The following is a 23,820-nucleotide window of genomic DNA, read 5'->3' as shown; positions in this document are numbered from 1 at the left end:
TCTGTCTGTTAGTCTGCGTGAGTCTGAATAATCTCCTCTAAACTTTACACACATATGCTCCAGGTCTTCTGTTAACTCATTACAATATATGATCTCAAAACTACATCTGGTTCTTGAGAACCAGCCTACTGCTTATCTGTTTGAAAAGGAACAGCTAGGCGGTAATACCAGTGTTCAGGCTGAAAAATCACATAGTGGCATGCACTATAAGCTGAGGATTACATAATAGCTAGCTCGGCTAACAGGAACGAGTCGGCACTCCGAGGACTACTCCAGCTGTTAGGCAGGTCAGCACAACATACGCTCAGCCCCCAACCCTCCCCCTCCTCATGAGACCTTTAATATGGCTCGCGAAACGGTTTGAAAAATTCGATATCCTCATGATAGAGTGCCATGTTTGCTACATTGTCTATAGAGTAGTTATTTGATACTTTTAATTTTATATTAATATTGTGTGACTCGTAATCTACACACCAGATGATGTTGCGTTGGGTGAAGAGCAATAGGATGTGTTGATTTTTTTGGAGCTAGCTTGTAAAAGTGAAGTGTTTTTGGTTAATTTCACTTAGTAACTGTGCCATCAGAATTCATTATAATCGTTGCAAAATGTTTCTTTCTGCTAAACAAGAGTTGGTGGTAAAACTCGGCTGTTGCACTTCATCAGGCAAATTTTTGCTCATGCTGCCAACTCTGATTGAAAAAACATTTTCCCTGTAGTTTCCTTCCCACTTATCGTCACTTCTGTTTGGTTCCGGTGGTGGCAGTAACTGGGTGCACTGTGTTTCTGCTTTTCCATAGATCCTATTATGAGTATGAAAAATAAAAGAAACTAGAAACTAAACATAGAGTGTTTAACCCAGATTAGATCAATAAGTACTTATTTATTGTTTTCGAAAATAAACTAGTGTGTCTTGTGTGTCGTAAAGCAGTATCTGCTCCAAAAGAATATAATTTAAAATCGCACTTTCAAAGTAAGCATCCAGTTTTAGCGAAGTTAGATGTGAAGGAAAAGAAAATTAAAGCGAGCATTTTAGTGAATAATTTGAGCAAAGAACAGCAAGTTTTCAAAAGTAAAATCAAAGAAATTTAGACAGCGACTAAGATAAGATTTCAGATTTCAAGGGACATAGCTGTTGGAAAATGCTTTACAGATGGAAAGCTTATAAAAAAGTGTATATGCTTGCTTTCTTGGGTTTATGTCCAAAGACATGTTTCAAATTGTAAGTATGATGATATATACATATAGGAATATGTATGTATGTGTATGATATATTATATATAACATGTATTATACATATATATTATATTTATAATATATATAAAAAATTGTTTCCTCATCTCAGTTAACCCTAATGGGTGGCAATTCCTGCTCTAACTCGGGTCTCCTACCAAGAGACCTGGGTGTATATTAAATCTATATATGTATTTCTCCAAGTATGTATGTATGCATTTCGGCTATCACTATAAAAATCTTGGAATAAATAATCCATACCAAAAAATATTCAATCTTAGACCCTACCATTCACCAGCCTGACACCCTACCTAATAGGCCACAGAGAATGAGTTGATAGCTTGCCGATATATGTCACAATATGAGAGCACATACCCAACAGCTTTGCACACCACGCAGTGTTGCTACATAAGTAAGTGATTGTCATTAGCTAGCTTACTTAAACTTTTCATTGGCAATCTGCTTGGCTAATAGCAAGTGGCAGGCAACTCCAATTACTTCTCATTGTTTATAAGCTGATTTTTAATACTCGTGCAACGCTAAATAGCACAGCTAGCACATATATATATATATATATATATATATATATATATATATATATATATATATATATATATATATATTTAATTGATGTTGCACATTATAATCCAATGTTACTTATAACCCGAAAAATATGGTAACAAAGTTTTTTACTCCTGCAATCTTCTTTCTTGTATTTTTTTCTGTTTGATAAAATACAACAAACATACCAATAAAATTTCTTACATAATTAAATTTTCCCTAGCCTACACTGAAATTTTTTTTTCAAATTGGAATTTTTTGTATACTTCTGTAACTTTTGATAGTGACATTTAGGATAGAAAATTTAGCATTATACTTGGGTCATTGCAGTAATATTTAAGAAATAATTGTTTTCTGTATGTCATGCATCAACCAGTTTAACTAGAAACTAAAAGAATTGTCCATTAATGGTTTTACTAGCCTAAATGTGAGGGCTGATACCAAACATTGCATCACCAGGTTAACTCTCGGTGCATAAAAGCATGAGCTATTGAAAACCTTTCACAATGGTCTTTAAACACTCAGAAAACCTTTTTCATCAAAATTTTATTGCTATCTATGCTAAGATTGACTAACTTATACGTATACAGAGCAAAAATAATTGCATTGAATATTACATTGTATGAAAGAAGCTCTCACTCCGTTACAAAGCCTTCTGATTCGTTTACAGAGAGAAGTAAGATGTTTACCAGACGCCATTTAAGATTAGCGTTCAGCATTCAGACATTATGTAATCATTGCATAACAGTCTAGCCGCCGAGTAGGAGTGCTTTGATAAAGGTAACTATAGATGCCTACTCCGCCTAATGAATACTGACTGGCTAAAAGTGGCTGCTGGTGATTTCATGTCTTTTAGTTCAATACACGAATCCTACATCAGTTTCAGGTGGCAAGACTTTATGTAGAGAGCCGTCACACACTGTCTGACCTAAGACTCTCTTCCTTCATGGTGAACATCTTTGCTAAAAGGATCATTTACCTTCTGTAACATATGTGCACAGAACATTCTCAAAACTCCTTGGAGTTTTCAAAGTAAGGAAAAATTGTCAGACACCTTTTTTGCCAAGGCGGTGAATTGCTATTAAAAAATTGGTTGTATTAAAAAACTAGTCTCAAGAAAAGCAGTGACCAAAGATCGATCTCTTATATCAACTAACTGCACCATTTGAAAAGTTATCAATGATATCATCCCCAGAAACAAAGGAGTTTCCAGCAGGTATCTAGTCAAGTTTCGAAATTGTGTCCACTTCCTCTCAGAGCCAGTCGATTAGTTTCTTGCAATTTCCGACTGACTTGGAAACCAAATTGGTGCATGACAGTAAGGCTGCAGGGAGTTGCCTCGACTTCGCTTATTTTTTTATCTACTCGTCAATAACTTTACCTACTTACTCAATTTCAAATATTTGGGTTTCATTTGTTCCACTTAAATCTATGTCTCTACTAGTGTGAATCGATAATTCTGTAACTGTTAAGACAAAGTAAAGAGGATGGGGTTTGGGGTTCAACTCCCTAGTTTAGGTCGGTTACAGTGACGTTATCGTGCCTTTATTGAATTTAGTTATTCTAATGCAAAGCGTGAAACCATAATCCACTTAGTGTTTTCTGTTGCGCGTTAAATAAGCATTTAATTTTGGTTATTTTGTGGATGATTATTTAAGGCATTTTTGTGCGTAATTTATCACAAGCAATAACATAAAAAACTGAAATAGTTATTCTAGAAAATTAATTTTAAGTAAACGCCTTTTTAATTTAGCATATAATAGATAGTTGCTCTTTCGTGAAGTGTGATTGTGATTTTTCTTGTGCCATTTGCTTTGCCATTTGCCATTTGCCATTTGCTTTAAGAACATTATCTAGCTGATACTCTTCAGTCCCTCCAGGTGCTAAACATCTCACGATTGTACTTACAGTACAATACTTACCGTAGGTAGTAAAGCTACCAATACAACATGCTTTGCCTTCTGAAATTCAACAACAACTTGAACTGATTAATCTAATAATAGTTTTATTAATTTTACAGTTACTGTTTTCATGGCTAATGTGAAGAATATGCACTGAATTTGAAAATTTGAAATATTTTAATCGGCTATTCATGAACTTTGTAATGCGGACTTGCTAGCGCGTGTCACAAACGGTGTTTACACAGGCTACCACAATGAAATACAAATTGTACCAGCTCTGGATTAAATTTATAATTTAACATAGAATTCACAAAAGTAGGTATATTGCTCTTTAAAATGAACTAAGAAGGAAAAAAATCTATTCAGACTAATTTAGGATCATCAACATAATAAATTGTTTGTCTACTTAACACTAGTATAAAAGCGGCTTGTGTCTGAAAGTATAAATAAAATAAAACAATACAATGCTATTAAAAATATAATTACTGATCATTTACGTACTATATTGCAGCAGGCATAACAAAATTTAAATAGTAATAAATGCAAGTACACTACATTTTATTACACACTTTATGCTAGTGTTTTTTTGGTTAGAAAAAAACAACTTATACTGGATTATTACCACCTATATTCAGCTACGTTAGTTTTGATACTATCTGAAACCAAGAGTAAAACTAGAATCAGGGTTTGGAAAGTAATTGATGTACTAACAGCAAGTTAAACAGATAAGTTACTTCTAGTCATGTCATGATATCATTTCATAATGTTTGCATTAAAGGAAGTAGCGATCAGCATCTTACAAATATATAACTCTAGTGCGCTGACAGTCCCATGTGCATGAGAGACCATCATGTGTAACCAGTATGTGCACAATTATTCACCAATATGGAAAGGTGATAAAGTAGCCCAGAAGTAGTGCGCTTAGCTTCCTAATATATAATATTCTTAATATATAATGTTCCTAATATATAATATTCCTAATATATAATATTCCTAATGTATAATATTCCTAATATTGTAGTTTAATACATGTGTAAGGCAATCGTTTATCCTAATGCTCTGAAAGTCACTTCAAACAGGCGAGCGAACAGAAACGGCAACCGCTATAATAAAGATTGTAATATTATTAAATTTGACTGCATGGAAAGATTAGCATTTTACCATTGTTGCAGCAGAATGAAGCATTTTAAAGATGGTTGCTGGTTAATATAATACAGTATAATATATAATACAGTAGCATCATAGTACATGAATTAGGTTTGAGGCAGTTATCAGGACTAAGTTTATTGTATGATTTAAGTAATTATATAATTTACAGTTTATATTAATAGTATGATTAAAAGTGTTAAACAAATTTTGAATTTTGAAATATTTTTACTGGTAATAGCTTCAGCATTTTTTTGCCAACTGTCTGAGAAGTCATTGTTTTTTATCAATCGAGGAGCGGCTGCACTCGCTGTGTTTCGTAGAAATAGAAATTTTTACAAAAAAAATGTCATCTCGCATCTTATCAACTCGCTGGCCAATCATGGTTGTGTCTGCTCACCTACTGACTTAATTATAAAAAAAATATGTGGTATATAATGATTAACACTGAATTATATATAATATATAAAATATATGTAATGCTCAATTCAGAATAAAAAAAAATTTAAATGTCTGCTCGTAGAATTAATACCATGACTAACAGAATCACAATATATTTGTTGCTTTATTTTATAGAGAAAGTTTTAGCTCGGACAAACATAATCTGCTTAAATATAACTGTTCCGAGACTAGTGATAACTGGTTATCAGTCTGGTGACACTCTTCACTCATCTCCACAGCTGTAAAATAGCCAACAGATAATCATGCCCAAGCACAGCCGGCTAAAAATCGAATTCCTCTATAACTTGCTCTCTATCTCAGCCTATATAGGTTATTATTACATAACATTTCACTAAACTGCAGCCATATGCAGTCATACACAGCATAGATTACATAACTGTCTGAAGTTGGGTGCAAATCACTGGGATTGCTAATACAAGCTGGAAAGAAGTTGGCACGGCCTGTTGCAGCTGCCATCTGGGCAGAGGCGGTTGGTCGTCAACCAGGTGTTGGCGCTCGAAGTTGCTACCAGGGCTGAGCTTCCCCCTAAAGGTAAGATAGCTACTTACATAATAACAGGGTTTAGCAATGTTCTGTACCGTTTTTCAAAAGTTTTCAGCTGCCAAAATGGGTACTGTTCTTCAGGTTCTTCAGGGTACTGTTCTTCGAGTTTTCAGTTTTATGCATCCTCTGTAAGCTAATGGGAGCTTGAAGCTTCCCGTTATAAAAAGCTATACTTATGCTAAACTTTTTAACCCTTCTTCTGAGAGGGTTAAAAAGTTCAGAGAAGTTTAGACTTAGCGTATCTATGACAAAGTAATGGTGTGAACTTTTTTATTTTTGACTGAAAGCCTGTACTTTTAATGTTTATTACAAATAAAATATGGCAACACAATTTTTATAATTTAAAAACAATGTGTTTTTAGGTTATGATATAATTCTAGATAACAAAAATTTTCATGCAAAAGTTTCAATTCACCGATTTTGATAGCTTCTAAGACATGGATGGCATCGACTCGATGGCAGTAGAGAATTTTAAAATATGATCTTCAGATAGGAATAACAATAATAATAATTCTTCAGACAGGAAAAGGCTGTATTCTAAGGAGCCAGTTTTGCTTTGCATGTGTTTGTATATGCACTACGTTTTTTGCAAACATTATATAATAAATTTGAGTATATAAACTAGTTCTTCAAGAATGATTTTTTGCTGAATTTGAAGGCATTCTAAAATATTTTGGGTAATTGAAACCAGAGCACCTGTTAGTGTGGCTAAGGTCAAATAGCTCTAACCCTAAAATAACAGCTCTGATTTTTTGTTGCAGGTTTGTTTCTGGCCCTTTCAAAGTAGAATGAACGGCAGAGATTTTAGCATTTCATTGAAGTCTGGTACTTGCACCGATGCCAAGGAGGAAAGGAATAACAACTGTAATTTGTCAGAAACAGATGTGGAAGAACAAAAGGTAGAGCAGGCTAAGAAGGTAGATAAATACACATAGATGAACAGATATGAATGCTGCCTAAGATATGATTAAATAAATTTGTTGTTTTGTCAAAATTCCGTTGGTCAGAATACGCATTTTTCAAAATTGAAGCCTTCCGTCGATAAGTGTAGTTTATTTAAAATATTCAGGCCGTAGTCAAACTTAAAGGTTGACTTGCAACAAAATTCACATTACAGTTATGTGGTATCAAAAGCTTCACCTTGTCTTACTCTTCTGTGCTGTAGTCGCAATTATGTGTAACTTTGATTACAACCTCCTGAAAGCTCAAAAACGAACAGGTAATTGCAGCCATCACGAAAACGGCGTAGGTTGGAATCCATTTCCAAAAGTGCTCAAATGGACGTAGTTGAACACGATGGCTTCTGTTTACACTTTCATGCAAATTCGTCGAAGTATTTTCTCATATATACTTCATGCATTCAATAAAACCATGTATATTACCTTTACACATCTATTTCATCATTGTAATGTCATCACTTTGAGCACTGATATCTCAAAACCTACCGTAAACATTCGTTTAATTTTTTAACTTTAGTTTGAAGGAGTGCATATCATCCTCTGCTAAACATGACAAGCTGTTGGTCACCTGTGGTAGTCGAAAAACCTTGCAAAAACTGTTCGTGCTATTTGGCAAGAAGTATGGGTTACATGATCAGATTACGACTAGATGTTTAGACCAAACTCAAACCAAACTGTAAAGTAGCAAGCATTTATGCTTGATAAGGGCATTTCGGTAAAACCCAAAGTGTTTGTCATAAACTAGTGCTACGAAACGCTTTATGTTGAGCCTTTTATTAGCCTTTTATTTCACATGATAACATCCAGTGTCAAAATTTTGCGAGTTGAATACGTTGTCAAAATAAAGGGATTCCAAACTACGGCATTTTCATGATTGCTACGATTAACTAATCATTTTTGAGCTTTTAAGAGCTTTTAATCACATTTCCACATATTTTGTACCTACAGCAGAGTAAGACATGGTGAATATTTTGATACCAAATAACTGTAATGTGAATTTTGTTGCAAATCAACCTTTAAAAATTTTCAACATTGGAACTTTCAAAAATTACCAATAGTAATTTTTCACTTTTTTTAAAGTAATTAACTTTCCGAGTTTATATTATCAACCAGTGCAAACAATATTATCTTTCAAAATATTATAAGCTGGTAATTTTTTTTAATTTTAGAACAAATCCACCTACAATGTATGTCATTGGCCTATTTTAGTTCTCAATGCGTAAAAGTGCCAAATGATTAAAAAGGCGCATTAACACGATAAAAAATTATCTAAGTTGTTGCCACACCAATGAAGTCTGTTTGGTGCAAAATAAAAAATGATTGTGAAAATGGCTTTATCCCAGTCACTGATGTAAGATTGGTAAAATGTGACATACTATATATGTTCATTTTGGTGGCCACCTTTGACGAAATACAGCATAAAGTTGACGAAATACAGCATAAAGTTGACGAAATACAGCATAAAGTTGACGAAACACAGCATAGAGTTGACGAAATACAGCATAAAGCTGACGAAATACAGCATAAAGCTGACGAAATACAGCATAAAGTTGATGAAATACAGCATAAAGTTCAAGAAATACAGCATAAAGTTCAAGAAATACAGCATAAAGTTGACGAAATACAGCATAAAGTTGACGAAATACAGAATAAAGGTGGCTATATACAGCAATGGTAATAGTGCATAAAGTACAAACAATTAGAATGAGTATTTATGCATTTCTTTGGCTAAAAAGGATGAAAAATTTTTATAGTCAGTATTTGAGTTTGTTTGATGTCTTTAAAAAAAGTACTTTAAATTGTAAACAGATTAAACAGCATTTCAGTTTTTGCAGCAGATACACAACTCCAAAATATTGTCCTAATGTAAAAGCACCGTTAGCGGTTTCATGAAATAATTACTTAAAATGAGAGGTAACGATCTTTGTTGCTGCTGTTCCATCTCCTACAACTCGCTGGTCATCATTTTTTTTAAAAGTGGACCACAAAAATTACAATGATGCCAGAAACTTTACACCTTTAAGATAGCATGCCAGCATAAACACACTGCTGAAATGGGAAGTTGTGTACTCACAAGAAAGATTGGTCGGAATTTTTCTAAATTATTTACCGATAGCCTATTTGTTTTCGTCTAACAATGCGGCTGATATCTTGACAGCCACTTGTACCATGATAATTGCCAGATGAAAACGGGGCTTGGTGCTTGATATTTGGCCTGAAAAAGATATAAAAATTTTAAAGCAATAATTTTAAATATAACGAGCTGAGATATCTTAATATACATTTTAAACAGCTTTGTTTTTTTTTTAGGAGAATTTAACGAAAAGTGAACTTCAACAATGTCAAGGTCAGCAAGTGCTCGATGCTACTCCAGATAGTGACAATGAAATCGAATGTGCCGATGTGAAAAAAAATGACAAGCAAAACATTGCCAACTGCAAACGAGAAAAAATCCTATCATTCATTACCCATGAATGCGAACTTTCTAAGCGAAAATTGTCAGACAGCGCAGGAGCTGAAGAGATCGACCCATCATATTGGGAGAAGCGCAGAAAAAACAACGAGTCAGCAAAAAGGTCCCGAGAAGCACGTCGCATGAAAGAGGAAGCAACTCGGTACACAGCAGACTTACTGCTTGTTGAACACGAAAGCTTACAAAAAGAAAAAGCGGACCTGGAAGAAGAGATCAGACAACTCCGACACGCATTAGCTACTTACAATTAGTTATTTAGACTCTTTCTTGTCCTTATGTCCTATTGATGTATATCTATTCAGCTGATCGTCAGTGAATGATGCGCCCGGTGAGCGGTAAATGAATGTTCGATTATCTATCTACTAGAATCTAGCAGTCACTTTGTGACTAATATTATTACATTTTTACTCTTTTAAGAGGCAAGTGAACAGCATTTCTGAAAACCTTTCTAAGAGTTTTCATGATTTTCTCTGCCTGATTATGCAGATGGTCACCAAAGAGCTGCTTTGAAAGCCATTTATCTACCGGTCTGTTAACTATACATATACTATTTGTTTGCTGATTTGAGATGAGTGCGTGAGACGAGTGTGTGAACTGTGAAATTGTAATGTATTCATGTAGCAAATGATTGAATGTGGGAGATGACTGAACTTTTTGTATATAGTCCTTGCATTTTACTGTATATGATTGCATAATGTGTGAGCTATTGTGCTATACTTATCTACCTCAAAACTTTGTACAGTGTTTGCACTTAGTGAAAAACCTTTATTTGAACGCCACGGGACTCTATTTTTTACCCTTTCCTTTGTGTGCCACTTTATTAGAAATGAGGCTCAAATAAAGAATTACATTGTATCTTTCAAATGCTTCATTCTAATATTAAGAAGAAAAACTTAACCCTTTCACGGTTGAATCAAATGTCACCTATATTTTGCATCCGCCTTTGGGCGAAGCAACATCAAGCCTTTGAATTGGGAAGAAATTTTCTAACTAGCCTCCAACTTGTCGTAGATCTTTTAATAAATATCTACCAGAAACCTGAACATGTCTTTACCAGTTAACGTCTCTACCATATCTCAACAAAACATTTATCTTACAGTTAATATTTATTGCTTGCAATTAACCTACGCTGCCCTGAGCTAGCAAAACGCTCTATCTGACAATCTAAGAAATTAAAAAGTCTCAAGTTAAATAACGCCTTTAGTTTTGAATTTTCACGAAAGAAAGTTTTTTAGTAAACATTGTTGGATATCTAATCATAATAAATCAGAAAAAATAATTGAAATGCTGCCAATACTATGGCCAGCTTAACTAAAACATGTTTGTGTTTGTACTGAATAATTTACAATCAAGAGGGTTTTTTGCTTGCTCAAGGCAGCACAATGATCTTATAGCCTGCATTGCAAATTGTTGGAGCTTTCAAGGTTTGTATTTCATTCTAAATTTGAAAGCATAGTTTCATCCTATAACTATATTTAACAAGGTTGCATAACAGCTACATTGATATAAAAGCACGCATTGATATTTTTGCTACAATTTGCATCCAAAACTGGCTTTTTATGTGCTTAGAAGAGAGGCTATGAGCTCCATTGTAAGCCGAGTTTATATTACGGAGTTGATATTACAGCAATGATGCTATCAAATAATATGCTATTAATCTGCAAATTTATAGGTTATATAATAATAATCTATCAAATTCTACAAATAGATAACCCAGAACAAAGTCCATAAACAAACAATACTTATAATACATTCCGAAACCAAAATTAACACTTTAAAACAAAAGTTGAAATTTTTAAAACAATAATATTAGTATTGTTTGCTCAGCCACTTGCGTTCTGGATGTTGTTTTTATTTGGAACCATTCTATATTTTTGTGGCTGTTTAATACCAGCATTTTCTGACCTCAACTCTTTTTCTGCACAACTGAGCAAGACAATATTAGCGTTGAAACAATTTTTTGTTGAGCAAAGCTTTTACATGATACACTTTAGAGCACATGTATACACTTGTCACGCCAACAAAGAGAAACCGAGTGTAATCAAAATAGCCTCAAAATACGTAGTACCACAAACTCTATGGTAAATGCAAAACTTTTTTTACATGCGTCGAAGCTCGTCAATCCAAAAATCAAGACCACGTTAAAAAACGAACTACTATTAGCCTGATACAGTTACTAATTATTTCTATAGTGTTGCATTCAAAATTTTGCGAACAAAAACAACAAACGAATTAATTGTTATTGATGTGTTCGAGTCATTATTAGTCAGATTTTGTGGACACTTTTCTACGAGCATTTACTATTATGGGCTCATAAAGATCAGCAATGTCAAATAGTGGCAGTCAAATAGAAGTGATGTTCAAATAGAAATGGCGACATTAAAGGGTGACGCTCTATTTTACAACCCTTCTCCCGTAGTGGTGCTCAAATAGAGGTGGCGTTCAAATAAAGGCTATACAGTATATTTGTGTATACAGTAATTACACTAGTTATTATAGAATATTAGCTATGTGCAACACATCTAATAATATTTTAATAGTACTTGCTTCTCATGTCTTCATCATCATAACCAAAATGGTTTTTAGGAAATCCAAAAAGGTTAGAATAAATGAACAATGGCCAATCAAACTTTGTTAATAATAAAACTATGTCATAATAAAGTAACACTTTTGCATTCAAATAAGTATTCTGTATTCACGTTCTATCTATTTTCCTCACCTAATTCATCAGGAATGCTGTTTGATTGGAATTCCCAATAAGCGAAATGGGATGGTTTAGTGCTAGTTTGCTTTGCAAGTCATTCTAGATTCTGTTAGTCTACACTAGCGCATAATGTTACATAACCCTCCAGCCTGTTATGTAATATTTTCTAGTTACAACTAGCGCAGTTGAGTAGAAGCAAACTATTTTTAGATACACAAACTACAAAATCCCTACGTTTTCATAAGTTAATCATCGTCCATTTTCCGGTAATAGTCATCTGGCAAGTTTGTCTCATTCGCAAGATAAAAGATGGAAACAGCAAAAATCTGCAAGTCAAATTAGTTTTGTTGCTCAGAAATTTTTATTGAATGTTTTCTACTGCAAAAATTGAAAACGGTGCTTGCAAATGATGGGCAAGTGAATGTGTGACAGGAGTGTAGCATGACAGCTAGCAAAGAATTCCTTTTTTTTAACAAAGCGCCCGCAACATGCGAATTTTCATTGAAAAACTTATTGCGCGGTAACTCAACATGTACACAATTAAAAATCTGCATCATCTGCCCAATAGAAACACAGTTTAAAAAGCACTTAAGTTGCCAAGCCATATGATTAAAACACACAACTATAGTTCTTTTGTGTTACGAATTCATACCTCGCAACTAATTAAGGGTAAAATCATCGATTTACTCTACTATCAAATTGCTACATGACCAATAATCTAAAATCTATTGCTTTAGTTGCTTGCATTTGCTATTTTTGTCTTTTATAAAATCTTTGGGAATTTAAAGTTTTCATTTATAGACCATAGGGTTCTAGATTATAGAGCATAGGGTTATAGATTATAGAGAATAGGGTGATAGATTATAGAACATAGGGTTATAGATTATAGAGCATAGGGTTATAGATTTGAGAATTTTATCTAAAATATTTTCTCTTGACAAACTGGTTTGACAAAGCTACAAACTCGAAGTTGAAATTTTTTTTCAATATGGTAGCTACAATTTTTAACCTCTATATAAATAATAGAATTGTTTTGCTGCCTGGTAGCAACAGTAAAATGCAATCATGTATTATTTTTTAGAAAATTATTTTAATATATAATAGTTAATATAAAATCACAATTGCTAGGTTTAAATTTTTATATCTTTGTTTAATTCAGCTGTTTCTAAAAATTATTTAAAGGTTGTTTACAAAATCTTACAAAAATTAACTAAAAACTTTCAACAAGAGATTTCAACCAGAGCGATTTTCATAAAAATTTTGTTGTGTCATAATTATACATTCATGAGGCTCATTCAAATAATGAAAAACTCCTTTTCTCCTTGTATCTACCTCAGATAAATTAGACAATTTGTGAACAACACAAGTAAGTTTAAAGCGATTGGTTAAGTGCAGTGTTTACCTTGTTATGCTTTAATCAAAATATTAAATATGAAAAAAGCAAAACATTAAATATGAGAAAGTGTCAAAATACTGCAAAGTTACCTAATGTACAGATTTTATATTTGTGCATGACTGAACTAAAAATTTTTTTTTATTTTTGGTATCATGTTTTAATCGCTAGAATTGAGCCTTTAACTAAAATAAGAAGTAGTGTAAGTAGTCTAACTACTTTATATTCAAAGCATAAAAAACACATCCATAAAAACATATCCATAAAAACATATCCATAAAAAAGCATATACACAGAAAAGCATATACACAGAAAAGCATATTCATATCTCGACTATAATGTTAGTTTTTATGGTTTTTGAAAGAACTTTTAAGGAGATACAAATTCTTATTTGCTCAAAGTTTTTTTAGCTACTTGATTAGTGAAACAGCAGCCTTGGCTCTAAAGTAAATATAAAGTTTATCATTGCCTTGTTTTCTCTTGGTGGTGAGAGCTATCTGCGATTCAAGTTTTACCCAATGTTGATACATATGTACGTGTGAAAGCCAGCCTGCTTCTTGTGACACAGTTAAACTATGAATTGACAAAAAACAGGATTGATTTTATTCTGGCTACTAAAGAAACTTCTCAAGAATTAGAAACAGCAGACAACCAATTTATAAAATTTCAACTTTTTGTGTCAAGTTAAACCTATTTAAAATGTTTTACAGATAACAGATATGCAATGCAAAATAACAAGTCATTTTTTTCTGCGGTTTCACAATTGCACAACATTTCTATGACATATTTATATTTGATCAGATGAGCTAATTATACAATATGTAACTAATATTAATAAATGTTGACTACAGTTACAGTATAGACACTTGTTGGCAAGTGTCAAAGCCATAACCATTTCTCATCTTTCAAAACATCAGCCAGCTCAACGTTTAAAGGCTCGAAAAACTTTTTGAGAAGCTCTATAGTTTCTGGTAAAACTGGTTTGGATGTGTAGCCTTTGTTCACCTTCACTTCATCTCTTTTCTTCACAATGAATTTTGGGAGAGTCGACAGACCTATAAAGCTATACATGCGCTTTATCGCTGCTTCCTGATTCAACGAGTATTCTTCCAGTTTTGAAAAGTAGATTTTTTCCTGCAAAAAACAAATGCTGAATATGATTTGTTTGGTATCTTGCATGTGCGTAGCACTTGTTTTTACCTTTGCTGTCCACAAGTATCTTGAGTCGTTCTATTCCAAAAAGCTAGCAACAGATTGTTTTAGAAATCTAAGTATTTCAATTTTCTAACAAGAAAATAAAGAAACATTAACAAAGATTCAATTATTCAGAACAACTCATAACAAACTGCAAATAGAAACAGCTCAAATTACTCTGTTTCAAACAATCCACCTTGCTTTGGAACAAATAAATGTGCATTTACTCTTAAAATACAAGGTCTGTTGTTATTGTTTGTAGTTTTCGTCGCCTGTCCAGCTGCAACAATTAAAATCTAGGACTGAAAGATCCACTTCGTATAGGATTAGCACTCACACAGATTGCAACCGCAAGGTTGTAAACACGTATGGCTAACCACCAGGCTACGCCGTTTTTATCATTCTTACGTTCTTACCGTACGTGTACTCTGTATCCTTTTTGCAATTGCACACACTAAATGTGCACTTTTTATCGTTAATTAGTATTACTTTTCATGCTTGTTATTTTTTGAAATTTTTGAAAAGCTAATTTTTTGCTGCCGTTCCCTTTTTTAATTTATAATTTTCAATTGTGCTGTTTCAATTGTGCTGTTACACTTTTATTTACGGTTTTTCCAAGGTTCAATTGCTAAATCTTTAAAGGCTAAATGCTTTTCAAGTAGACAATTGTATAATCCTAAGTTGGAATTGCCTCTACATTCTCTCTCTGTTCAGTCAGACAAAGTATTAGGCAAAGACAGTACTATATCTCATTTTCATATTTTTACCAGGATCGAAAGGTATCAGTATCGTTGTATTCAATGTTTTAATGAATATTTTCTGCTGAACAGCAACCTTTTTTATACACACACACTTCTATGCAAGAATTGTAATTATTAGTTCAACATATTCTGGATATTTTATCTTGTTTTTATTCAGTTTGTATTAATTGTATAATTGCCAAATTACTTCTCATTGTATCGTAGCAAAACGGACTTTATTTGGCCATTACTTGCTAATTATTTTACATTTACATTTAACACTTTTACCGTTGTTTTATTTTTTTTCTTATTTTATTTGCTCTGCACAGAAATTTTTTTTCATGATATGTAGTTTGAAGTAAGAATGGTAACTGTTGTTATATGTTGAACAGCAATAAATTTTTTTTGCAAAGATTTTTGTTGTTACCCAGGCAACGCCGGGCATTCACCTAGTCAATACTGAAGCTAAGTCGTTTTCTGTTGTATTGTAAAAATCGGCAAACATAACTTTAGCTTAAAGACGTAGTTACACAGCTATATCACCAATGTTTGGCAAGGCCATTTGTAGGAATGCTTTATTGGCAGAAAGGTTGACATTATTTTACAAAGCTGAACACAGTAACCACTGTTTTTCAACAATATTTGGCTGATTGTATAGTAACCAATAGACTCCGTTAACAGTTGGCATTTGTGTGTCACTTGTGACAGTGCTTGGTATCAATATTTATTTACGTCTATGGTACCTTAGACACTCCTGTTGCTGACTCTTCATAGCGGCCTCGGTATTCGAAAGTGACCAGTAAGGGATCTTGACCTCCAGCTGCCACCCTTTTTATTTTAACAGCATTTTTAAAGTTAAATTTGTTATGAAAAATAATTTTTTCATAACTTGAAAAAACTCAACTCATTGATAACAAAATTAGCCAACAAGAAAAGAGTTATGTGTCATGTGTACTGGGGAGCATGAGTTGACAAAAACAGCCCTTGTATCCTGAGCAGCCAAACTTTGTGCTTTTTAGTTCAATGATTAGGACACTGGTAAGTGATAAACTGCAAGCGACTAATGTGCCACCATGATCAATGTTAGCAGATTTCAATTTGAAATTAAAAACAACACATTTCGTTAATACAAAATAACTGATTTATGAATCACATGTGTAAACAAGAGGGTAGGTTGATTAACTAATTTACAACAAATAACAGGGCACCTTATTAGCTTCTCATAAACTACAGATGAACTAGCAGCAAAATCATAAAGCTCTACAAACCTAACATTCAGGAGCCAAACCTCATATCATTACTTAGCTAAAGATTTTTCAATTCGAGCAGTCAAACAACCTTTCCTACTTCAGTAAATACCCAATATAATATATATGTGATAAATGAAAGCCTTGTTTAAACTGTATAGTTTGCTTATATGAAACTTTGAGATAAACCTGCCAGTTACACATTATAGACTTTAAATCTGGATCTTTCTAAAAAGCTACTTAAACCAGTAGCTGGCAAGTTTACTTTAATGAATGTTGCACAGTTAGTATATTTCATTCCATAGTATTTTTAAAAAAACAACTTTAAATTTAAGTATGCATAATTTTACAGTTTCACTTTGCAACCATTTTTAAAAAGTTTTTTTGGAATCGGGTGTCAAATTTGGGTTTAAATATAGTGAACGGCTTTCCGGCTTATAAATATATATACATGAATACATCTACATAAATATAGATATACATAAATATAAAAATATATATATGTAAATATACATTTAAATATAAAATATATATATATATAAAGAAAATATATAAAGAAAATATATAAATGAATGTATATAAATATATATGGATATAAATATATATAAATATACATATATATAAAATATTTAAATAAGTACATATAAATATATATAAATATATCTATATATAAATAAATATATTTAAATATATCTATAAATATATATATATAATAGAGGCAATATTTGGAGTCTCTTGTGTAAAAGTGCTCAATAATAAAATAGAGCAATGTAAAATTAAGTAAGATGAAAGTTTAGGTTCAATTGAAAACAATTATATTACTAATAGTTTCATATTGCAAAGCAATAACGTTTATACCTAGTGACTTATCATCAGACCACATCACATTCACTGCCAAAACTGACATATACCAGCAAGCACTCTATCAAAGTGGACACAATTACAACCTTGTGTTCCAACCTGACCAAGAGATTAATGCTCAGAGTAACAGCAGTAACAGTAAGACCAGGCAAAAAAAAGTATTACAGTATAATCTACCTTTCAACAAGAATGTAGCCACTAACATCGGTAAGACGTTTTTCCATATTCTAGACATAGGAGTTCCAAAAATCTCATATTCTACATAAAATTTTCAATAGAAACTCGGTTAAAATTGGCTACAGCTGCATGAACAGTGTAAGCAATATCATCAGTGCTCACAACACTACTAGACTACTGCTGCACCATATTAGTATGCCAATAGATACATAATCGAGAGACTACAGCTGCCGAGATATTAGTAACTGCCCACTGCAAGGAAAGTGCTTGAGCAAGTCTATCATATACAGAGCAAAAGTCACCACCGAGAAAGCTTACCAGATGAGTATTACATAGATTTGATGGATACTACACTTAAACAATGATATCACAACCATATGTCAACCTTTAGAAACGAGTGTAAAAGATCAAGCCCTGAGCTGAGTAAGCATATATGGACGTTGAAGGACAAAAACATAAATTATAACATCAAGTGGGAAACAGCAAAAAGAACAACATCGTATAATAAGACAACGAGCAGATGTAACCTATGTCTATATGAAAAATTCTACATCATTTGCAGACCTGAAACCGCTACTTTGAACAAAAGGTGTGGGCTTGTATCAACATGTAGACATGCTGGCAGATTCCTTTTGAGTAATTTTAACACTTAGCTTTTAACACCTAAATTTTTAAGTCTTGTCCCATTACTTTGTACATCATCGCCTTGCTTGCTAAATATAATTCTACTTATCAGCACTCTTTTCAGGTATTATAACAGCTATGCTTTTATTCCACCTATATATACACCACACTTTTAGTGTTAGCAATTTTATCTGATGATTATTGCTTTGCAATATGAAACTATTAGTAGCAAAGTTGTTTTAAACTGAACTTAAACTTTTATCTTACTTAATTTTATAAATATATATGTATATATTTATATATATACAAATACATACAACCACATATATTTAGATACATGTATACATTTATATATATAAATATATATGTATATATATAAACTAGGATTGCTACCCGGCGTTGCTCGGGTATTAAAAATTACTTTATAAACAATGAGAGGTAATGAGAGTGGCCTCCAACTTGCTATTAGCCTGGCACATTGCCAATTGATAATTTGAGTAAGCTTACTAGTAAGAGCTATCCCTCTCCGCAATGTTACGCCATCACGCTGTGCAGTAACGGAAAGCGGTAGCATATTTGCTCCCATATAACGACATACAGTATATCGCCTAGCAAATCTATCAATCTCGTGTGGCTAAATTGGTAAGGCAGTCGGACTGGTGAATGGGAGGGTCCGAGATAAAATCTGTTGTGGTACAGATTCTTTATTCCAAGATTTTAATAGCTATAGATAGACATATACAATGATGATCGATACACACAACAACTTTGAGAAATATATATAGATATATACATATATATAGTATATATAAATATATATATATATATTTATATATTTATGCCGGCTCTGAGCTGCACTTGTGAGGCTTCAATAGTTGAAACAGTACTGTCTGTAGCATGAGTATTTGCTCTCTGACTTCGGTTCGATTGAGCGCTTTGTGAGAGGTGCAACACTATTAATCTTACTGCAAAACTCATAAAATTTGTAATTTAAGCACTCTGGTGTCAGCACATTGACTTTCTTAAAGTCTGTGAAACAACTTAGTTGTTTCATGGCAGGAAGTCAATAATTATTGGCAATGGGATTTGGCTCCCTTGCTGGCTCTGAGCTGCACCGATGAGGCTTCAATAGCCGAAACAGTGCCGTCTGTAGCATAAACATATATAGTCTATAAACATATAGACTATATAAAGTCTACTCTATATAAGCTTACTAGTTTATATAGAGTCTATAAACATATATAAATATATATATAAGTATAAATATGTATATATATAGATATATACATATATATATATATATATATATATATATATTTATATATATATATATATATATATATATATATATATATATATAGCGGTAGCAATGACTCAGTACTCAATGACTACAATATAGCCAGCAAAGAAAAAGAAAAGGTAGAGAAATATCTCCCTCTTGGAGAAGAAATTGAACAATGCTGGAATGTAAGAACAACTGTAATCCCAGTAGTCATTGGGGCACTGGGCGCAATAACACCGGCGCATAAAATGTGGCTTGCCCAAATACCAACAGCAATCAACTCAGGTGAGTTGCAGAAAAGTGCGCTGTTGGGAACAGCTAAGATGTTGAGGCGAGTGCTCAAACTCCCAGGTCTCTGGTAGGAGACTCGAGTTAGAGCAGAATTTACCACCCATACGGGGTATCTGGGGTGAGGAAACAATTTTTATATCTATATATATATATAAATTGTTTCCTCACCCCGGATACCCCGTATGGGTGGTAAATTCTGCTCTAACTCGGTTCTCCTACCAGAGACCTGGGAGTTTGAGCACTTGCCTCAAGATCTTAGCTGTTCCCAATAGCGCACTTTTCTGCAACTCACCTGAGTTGATTGTTGTTGGTATTTGGGCAAGCCACATTTTATGCGCTGGTGTTATTGCGCCCAGTGCCCCAATGACTACTGGGATTACAGTTGTTCTTACATTCCAGCATTTTTCAATCCCTTCTCCAAGAGGGAGATATTTCTCTACCTTTTCTTTTTCTTTGCTGGCTAAGAAAAAAAAAAAGAATATATATATATATATTATCAGTATATATTATATTATATATATTATATATTATATATATATATATATATGTATGTATATCCACCACAAATCCTTAAGAATCTACCAAATGCCAAAAATAGAAGGCTTATAAACATTTCATCTGACGAAACATCTTTTGTGAGTGAAACAGGAATCTATCAGAATGCGCTAAACAAAAGTGGATATGATTACCAGCTAACATGTTCACCAGCAACAACAGGCAAAGAAAAGAAAAACAGACAAAGACAGATAGCTTGGTATAATCCACCTTTCAGCAAAAATGTGACCAGCAACATCGGGAAAACATTTTTACGTATGCTCGACAGTGAGTTTCCAAACACACACCTTCTGCAAAAGACATTTAACTGAAACGACACCAAACTAAGTTATAGTTGCATGAAAAGTATCAAGCTGATTATAAACTCACACAATAGCGCCTTACTGCAAGTTGACCCTGAAGTTACAAGAGAAAGAAACTGCCGAATTAAAGAAGATTGCCCGTTAGGTGGAAAGTGCTTAACCAAGTCAGTAGTGTACAAAGCAACAGTGACAACAGCAGATGAGCAGCCGGACCAGCACTATGTTGGACTTACTGATAATACTTTTAAAACACACTATGCAAACCACAAGCCAACATTTAGACATGCACAAAAGAGATCTAGCACCGAATTGAGTAAACCGGTATGGAGCTTGAAGGAGAACAATATTGATTTTGATATAAGATAGATAATTGTTAGAAAGGCAACATCATTTAACTGTTCAACTATGACATGTAACCTGTGCTTGTGGGAAACTTTTTACATCATCTGAATGCCTGAGTTGGCTACATTGAACAGGCAAAGCGAACTGTCATCTACTGTACATGCAGACATGTAGACAAATTCTTGTTATGCAATCACAAGACATAAGCTGTAGTAAGACCCTGGACTCTATGTATTTAAACATTTTAATCTGTTAGCTACTTCGCCTCTAGTATATAAACACCTGTAGTTGATAGACATATTTTATCTGATGATTGCTCCGTCAGAGCATGAAACTATTAGTAATAAAAACGTTTTAGCCTTCAGTTTTAAACTTTCGTTTCAGTATATATATATATATATATAAAATTGTTTCCTCACCCCGGATACCCCGTATGGGTGGTAAATTCTGCTCTAACTCGGGTCTCCTACCAGAGACCTGGGAGTTTGAGCACTCGCCTCAAGATCTTAGCTGTTCCCAATAGCGCACTTTTCTGCAACTCACCTGAGTGTATTGTTGTTGGTATTTGGGCAAGCCACATTTTATGCGCCGGTGTTATTGCGCCCAGTGCCCCAATGACTACTGGGATTACAGTTGTTCTTACATTCCAGTATTTTTCAATTTCTTCTCTAAGAGGGAGATATTTCTCTACCTTTTCTTTTTCTTTGCTGGCTATATTGTAGTCATTGGGTACTGCTATATCTATTATAGTAGCCCTCTTGTTCTCCTTGTCTACCACCACTATATCTGGTTGGTTTGCTAGGACATGCTTGTCAGTTTGGATGTAGAAGTCCCAGAGGATCTTAGCGCGGTCATTTTCATTGAACTTACCAGGAGCTTCCCACCAGTGTTGTGGTTTATTAAGGCCATACTCGTCACATAGACTTCTATACACAACACCTGCGACATGATTATGCCGCTCAATGTATGCATTTTCTGCCAGCTGCTTGCATCCACTGATGATGTGTTGGATGGTCTCAAGTGCATCTTTGCACAGTCTGCATCTAGGATCATCTCTAGTGTGATAGATTTTCATTTGGAGTTGCCTTGTTGGGAGCACTTGCTCCTGGGCTGCCATAATTAGCGACTCTGTATTGGCCGTTAGGTTTCCTTTGTTCAGCCACATATATGTCTGGTGAAGGTCGCCAACCTTAGATATTTGTTGGTGGTAAGCACCATGAAGAGGTTTCGTGTGCCAGTCAATTTCCTCATCATCAGGGCGTAGGTCCGTTGTAAGAGCAGCCGATTAAAATTCAGCTAGCAACTTATCTGAGATGGCCATGGAGGCTGCATATGCTTTGATGCTTTGCTCCTCCTCTTTCACTGTCTGCTGTACACTTTTGAGTCCCCTACCGCCATCTTTCCTATCAAGATACAATCTAGTAGTATCAGATTTTGGGTGGAGTGCTCCATGCATGGTCAGCAGTTTACGAGTTGCTATATCTGTTTCTTTGATGGCTTCCTCAGTCCACTTTATTATGCCTGTTGGATATCTTATTACTGGCAGTGCGTAGGCATTTATTGCCATGACTTGGTTCTTGGCATTGAGCTGGCTCCGTAAGACCTGCCGAAGGCGTTTCTTGTATTCGGTAATGGCTTTGTGATGTACCTCGGCTTCGTGGTTGATGTTGCTTTGCATAATCCTCAAGTACTTGTACCCTCCTTCTATATCTTTGATGGTACCATTTGGCATTCTTAGGCCATCTGTGAGCATAGAATGGTTTTCCTTAAGAATTAGCCTTCCACATTTCTCAATACCGAAGGTCATTCCGATGTCCTTGCTGTATACCTGAGTGAGGTGTATTAGCGAATCAATGTCCCTTTCTTTGTTAGCGTACAGCTTGATGTCGTCCATGTAGAAAAGGTGGTTTATCTTGGTGCCAATCTTAAACTGGTACCCATATTGAGTCTCCTCTAGCATATTGCTTAGAGGGTTTAGGCATATGCAGAAGAGCAGCGGTGATAAGGAGTCACCTTGATAGATGCCTCGCTTAATTTGTACACTCGCCAGCTTTTTGCCATTAGCCTCCAGTTCCGTCTTCCATTTGGTCATTGACATCTTGATGAATGCCACAAAAGCAGGGTGAACATTGTACATACTGAGGCACTCAAGTGTCCAACTATGGGGAATCGAGTCATAGGCCTTTTTGTAGTCAATCCAAGCCATGGCAAGATTGGTTTGCCATCTCCTGTTGTCTTGACAGACCGTCCGATCCACCAGTAACTGATGTTTAGCTCCTCGGGTGTTGCGCCCAATTCTTTTCTGAGCACTGATCATATAGTGACTCATGTGCTCTTCCAGTTTGTCTGCAACTATTCCTGAGAGCAGTTTCCAAGTGGTGGGCAAGCACGTTATTGGTCGATAGTTTTTAGGAATCGGCCCCTGCTTTGGATCTTTTATCACAAGTACAGTTCGTCCTTTGGTCAGCCATTCTGGATGGTCACCTTGTTCTATTAGGCATTCCATCTGCTTAGCCATTTTAGTGTGAAGTGATGTCAATTTCTTTAACCAGAAGGCTTGAATCATGTCATGGCCAGGTGCTGCTCAGTTCTTCATACGCTGCACTCTGCACTTGATGTCCTCTTTGCTGATGGTGAGTCTTTGCTCAGCCACAGTGTGTTGATGGCTCTCTTTAAGCCTTTTCAGCTAATTTGCAGTGGTGTAATGAGTAGTCTCTTTCTTCCAGATGTCCTTCCAGAACTTTGAAGTGCTAGATCGGGGAGGCTCAGACATTGGCCTCTGCAGTTCACCTTTGAACTGAGAATACACTCTAGATGGATTATTGATGAACA

The 23,820-nt window shown here is 34.4% G+C and overlaps 1 protein-coding gene across 1 annotated transcript; it reads left to right on the top strand.

The window, feature by feature from the left end:
• Positions 1 to 6,281: 6,281 nt before the first annotated feature.
• Positions 6,282 to 9,527, top strand: LOC137408096 (uncharacterized). Its single transcript, XM_068094490.1, has 3 exons — positions 6,282 to 6,305; positions 6,606 to 6,761; positions 9,114 to 9,527. Exons 1-3 carry the CDS (start codon positions 6,282 to 6,284, stop codon positions 9,525 to 9,527), a joined length of 594 nt encoding a protein of 197 aa, XP_067950591.1.
• The last annotated feature ends 14,293 nt before the right edge of the window (positions 9,528 to 23,820 follow it).

The sequence above is a fragment of the Watersipora subatra genome, chromosome 11 (genome assembly GCF_963576615.1).
Source record: "Watersipora subatra chromosome 11, tzWatSuba1.1, whole genome shotgun sequence".
NCBI classification, from domain to species: Eukaryota; Metazoa; Bryozoa; class Gymnolaemata; order Cheilostomatida; family Watersiporidae; genus Watersipora; species Watersipora subatra.
This window is presented reverse-complemented; position numbering and strand designations above follow the sequence as displayed.

What these genes read in the sequence shown, in the direction of transcription:
- LOC137408096 (XM_068094490.1), top strand. Translation starts at nt 6,282, where the DNA reads ATGGATGGCATCGACTCGATGGCA. An exon ending in ATGGCATCGACTCGATGGCA is followed by an intron (nt 6,306 to 6,605) that starts GTAGAGAATTTT and finishes TTTTTGTTGCAG; the next exon opens with GTTTGTTTCTGGCCCTTTCA. An exon ending in AGGTAGAGCAGGCTAAGAAG is followed by an intron (nt 6,762 to 9,113) that starts GTAGATAAATAC and finishes TTTTTTTTTTAG; the next exon opens with GAGAATTTAACGAAAAGTGA.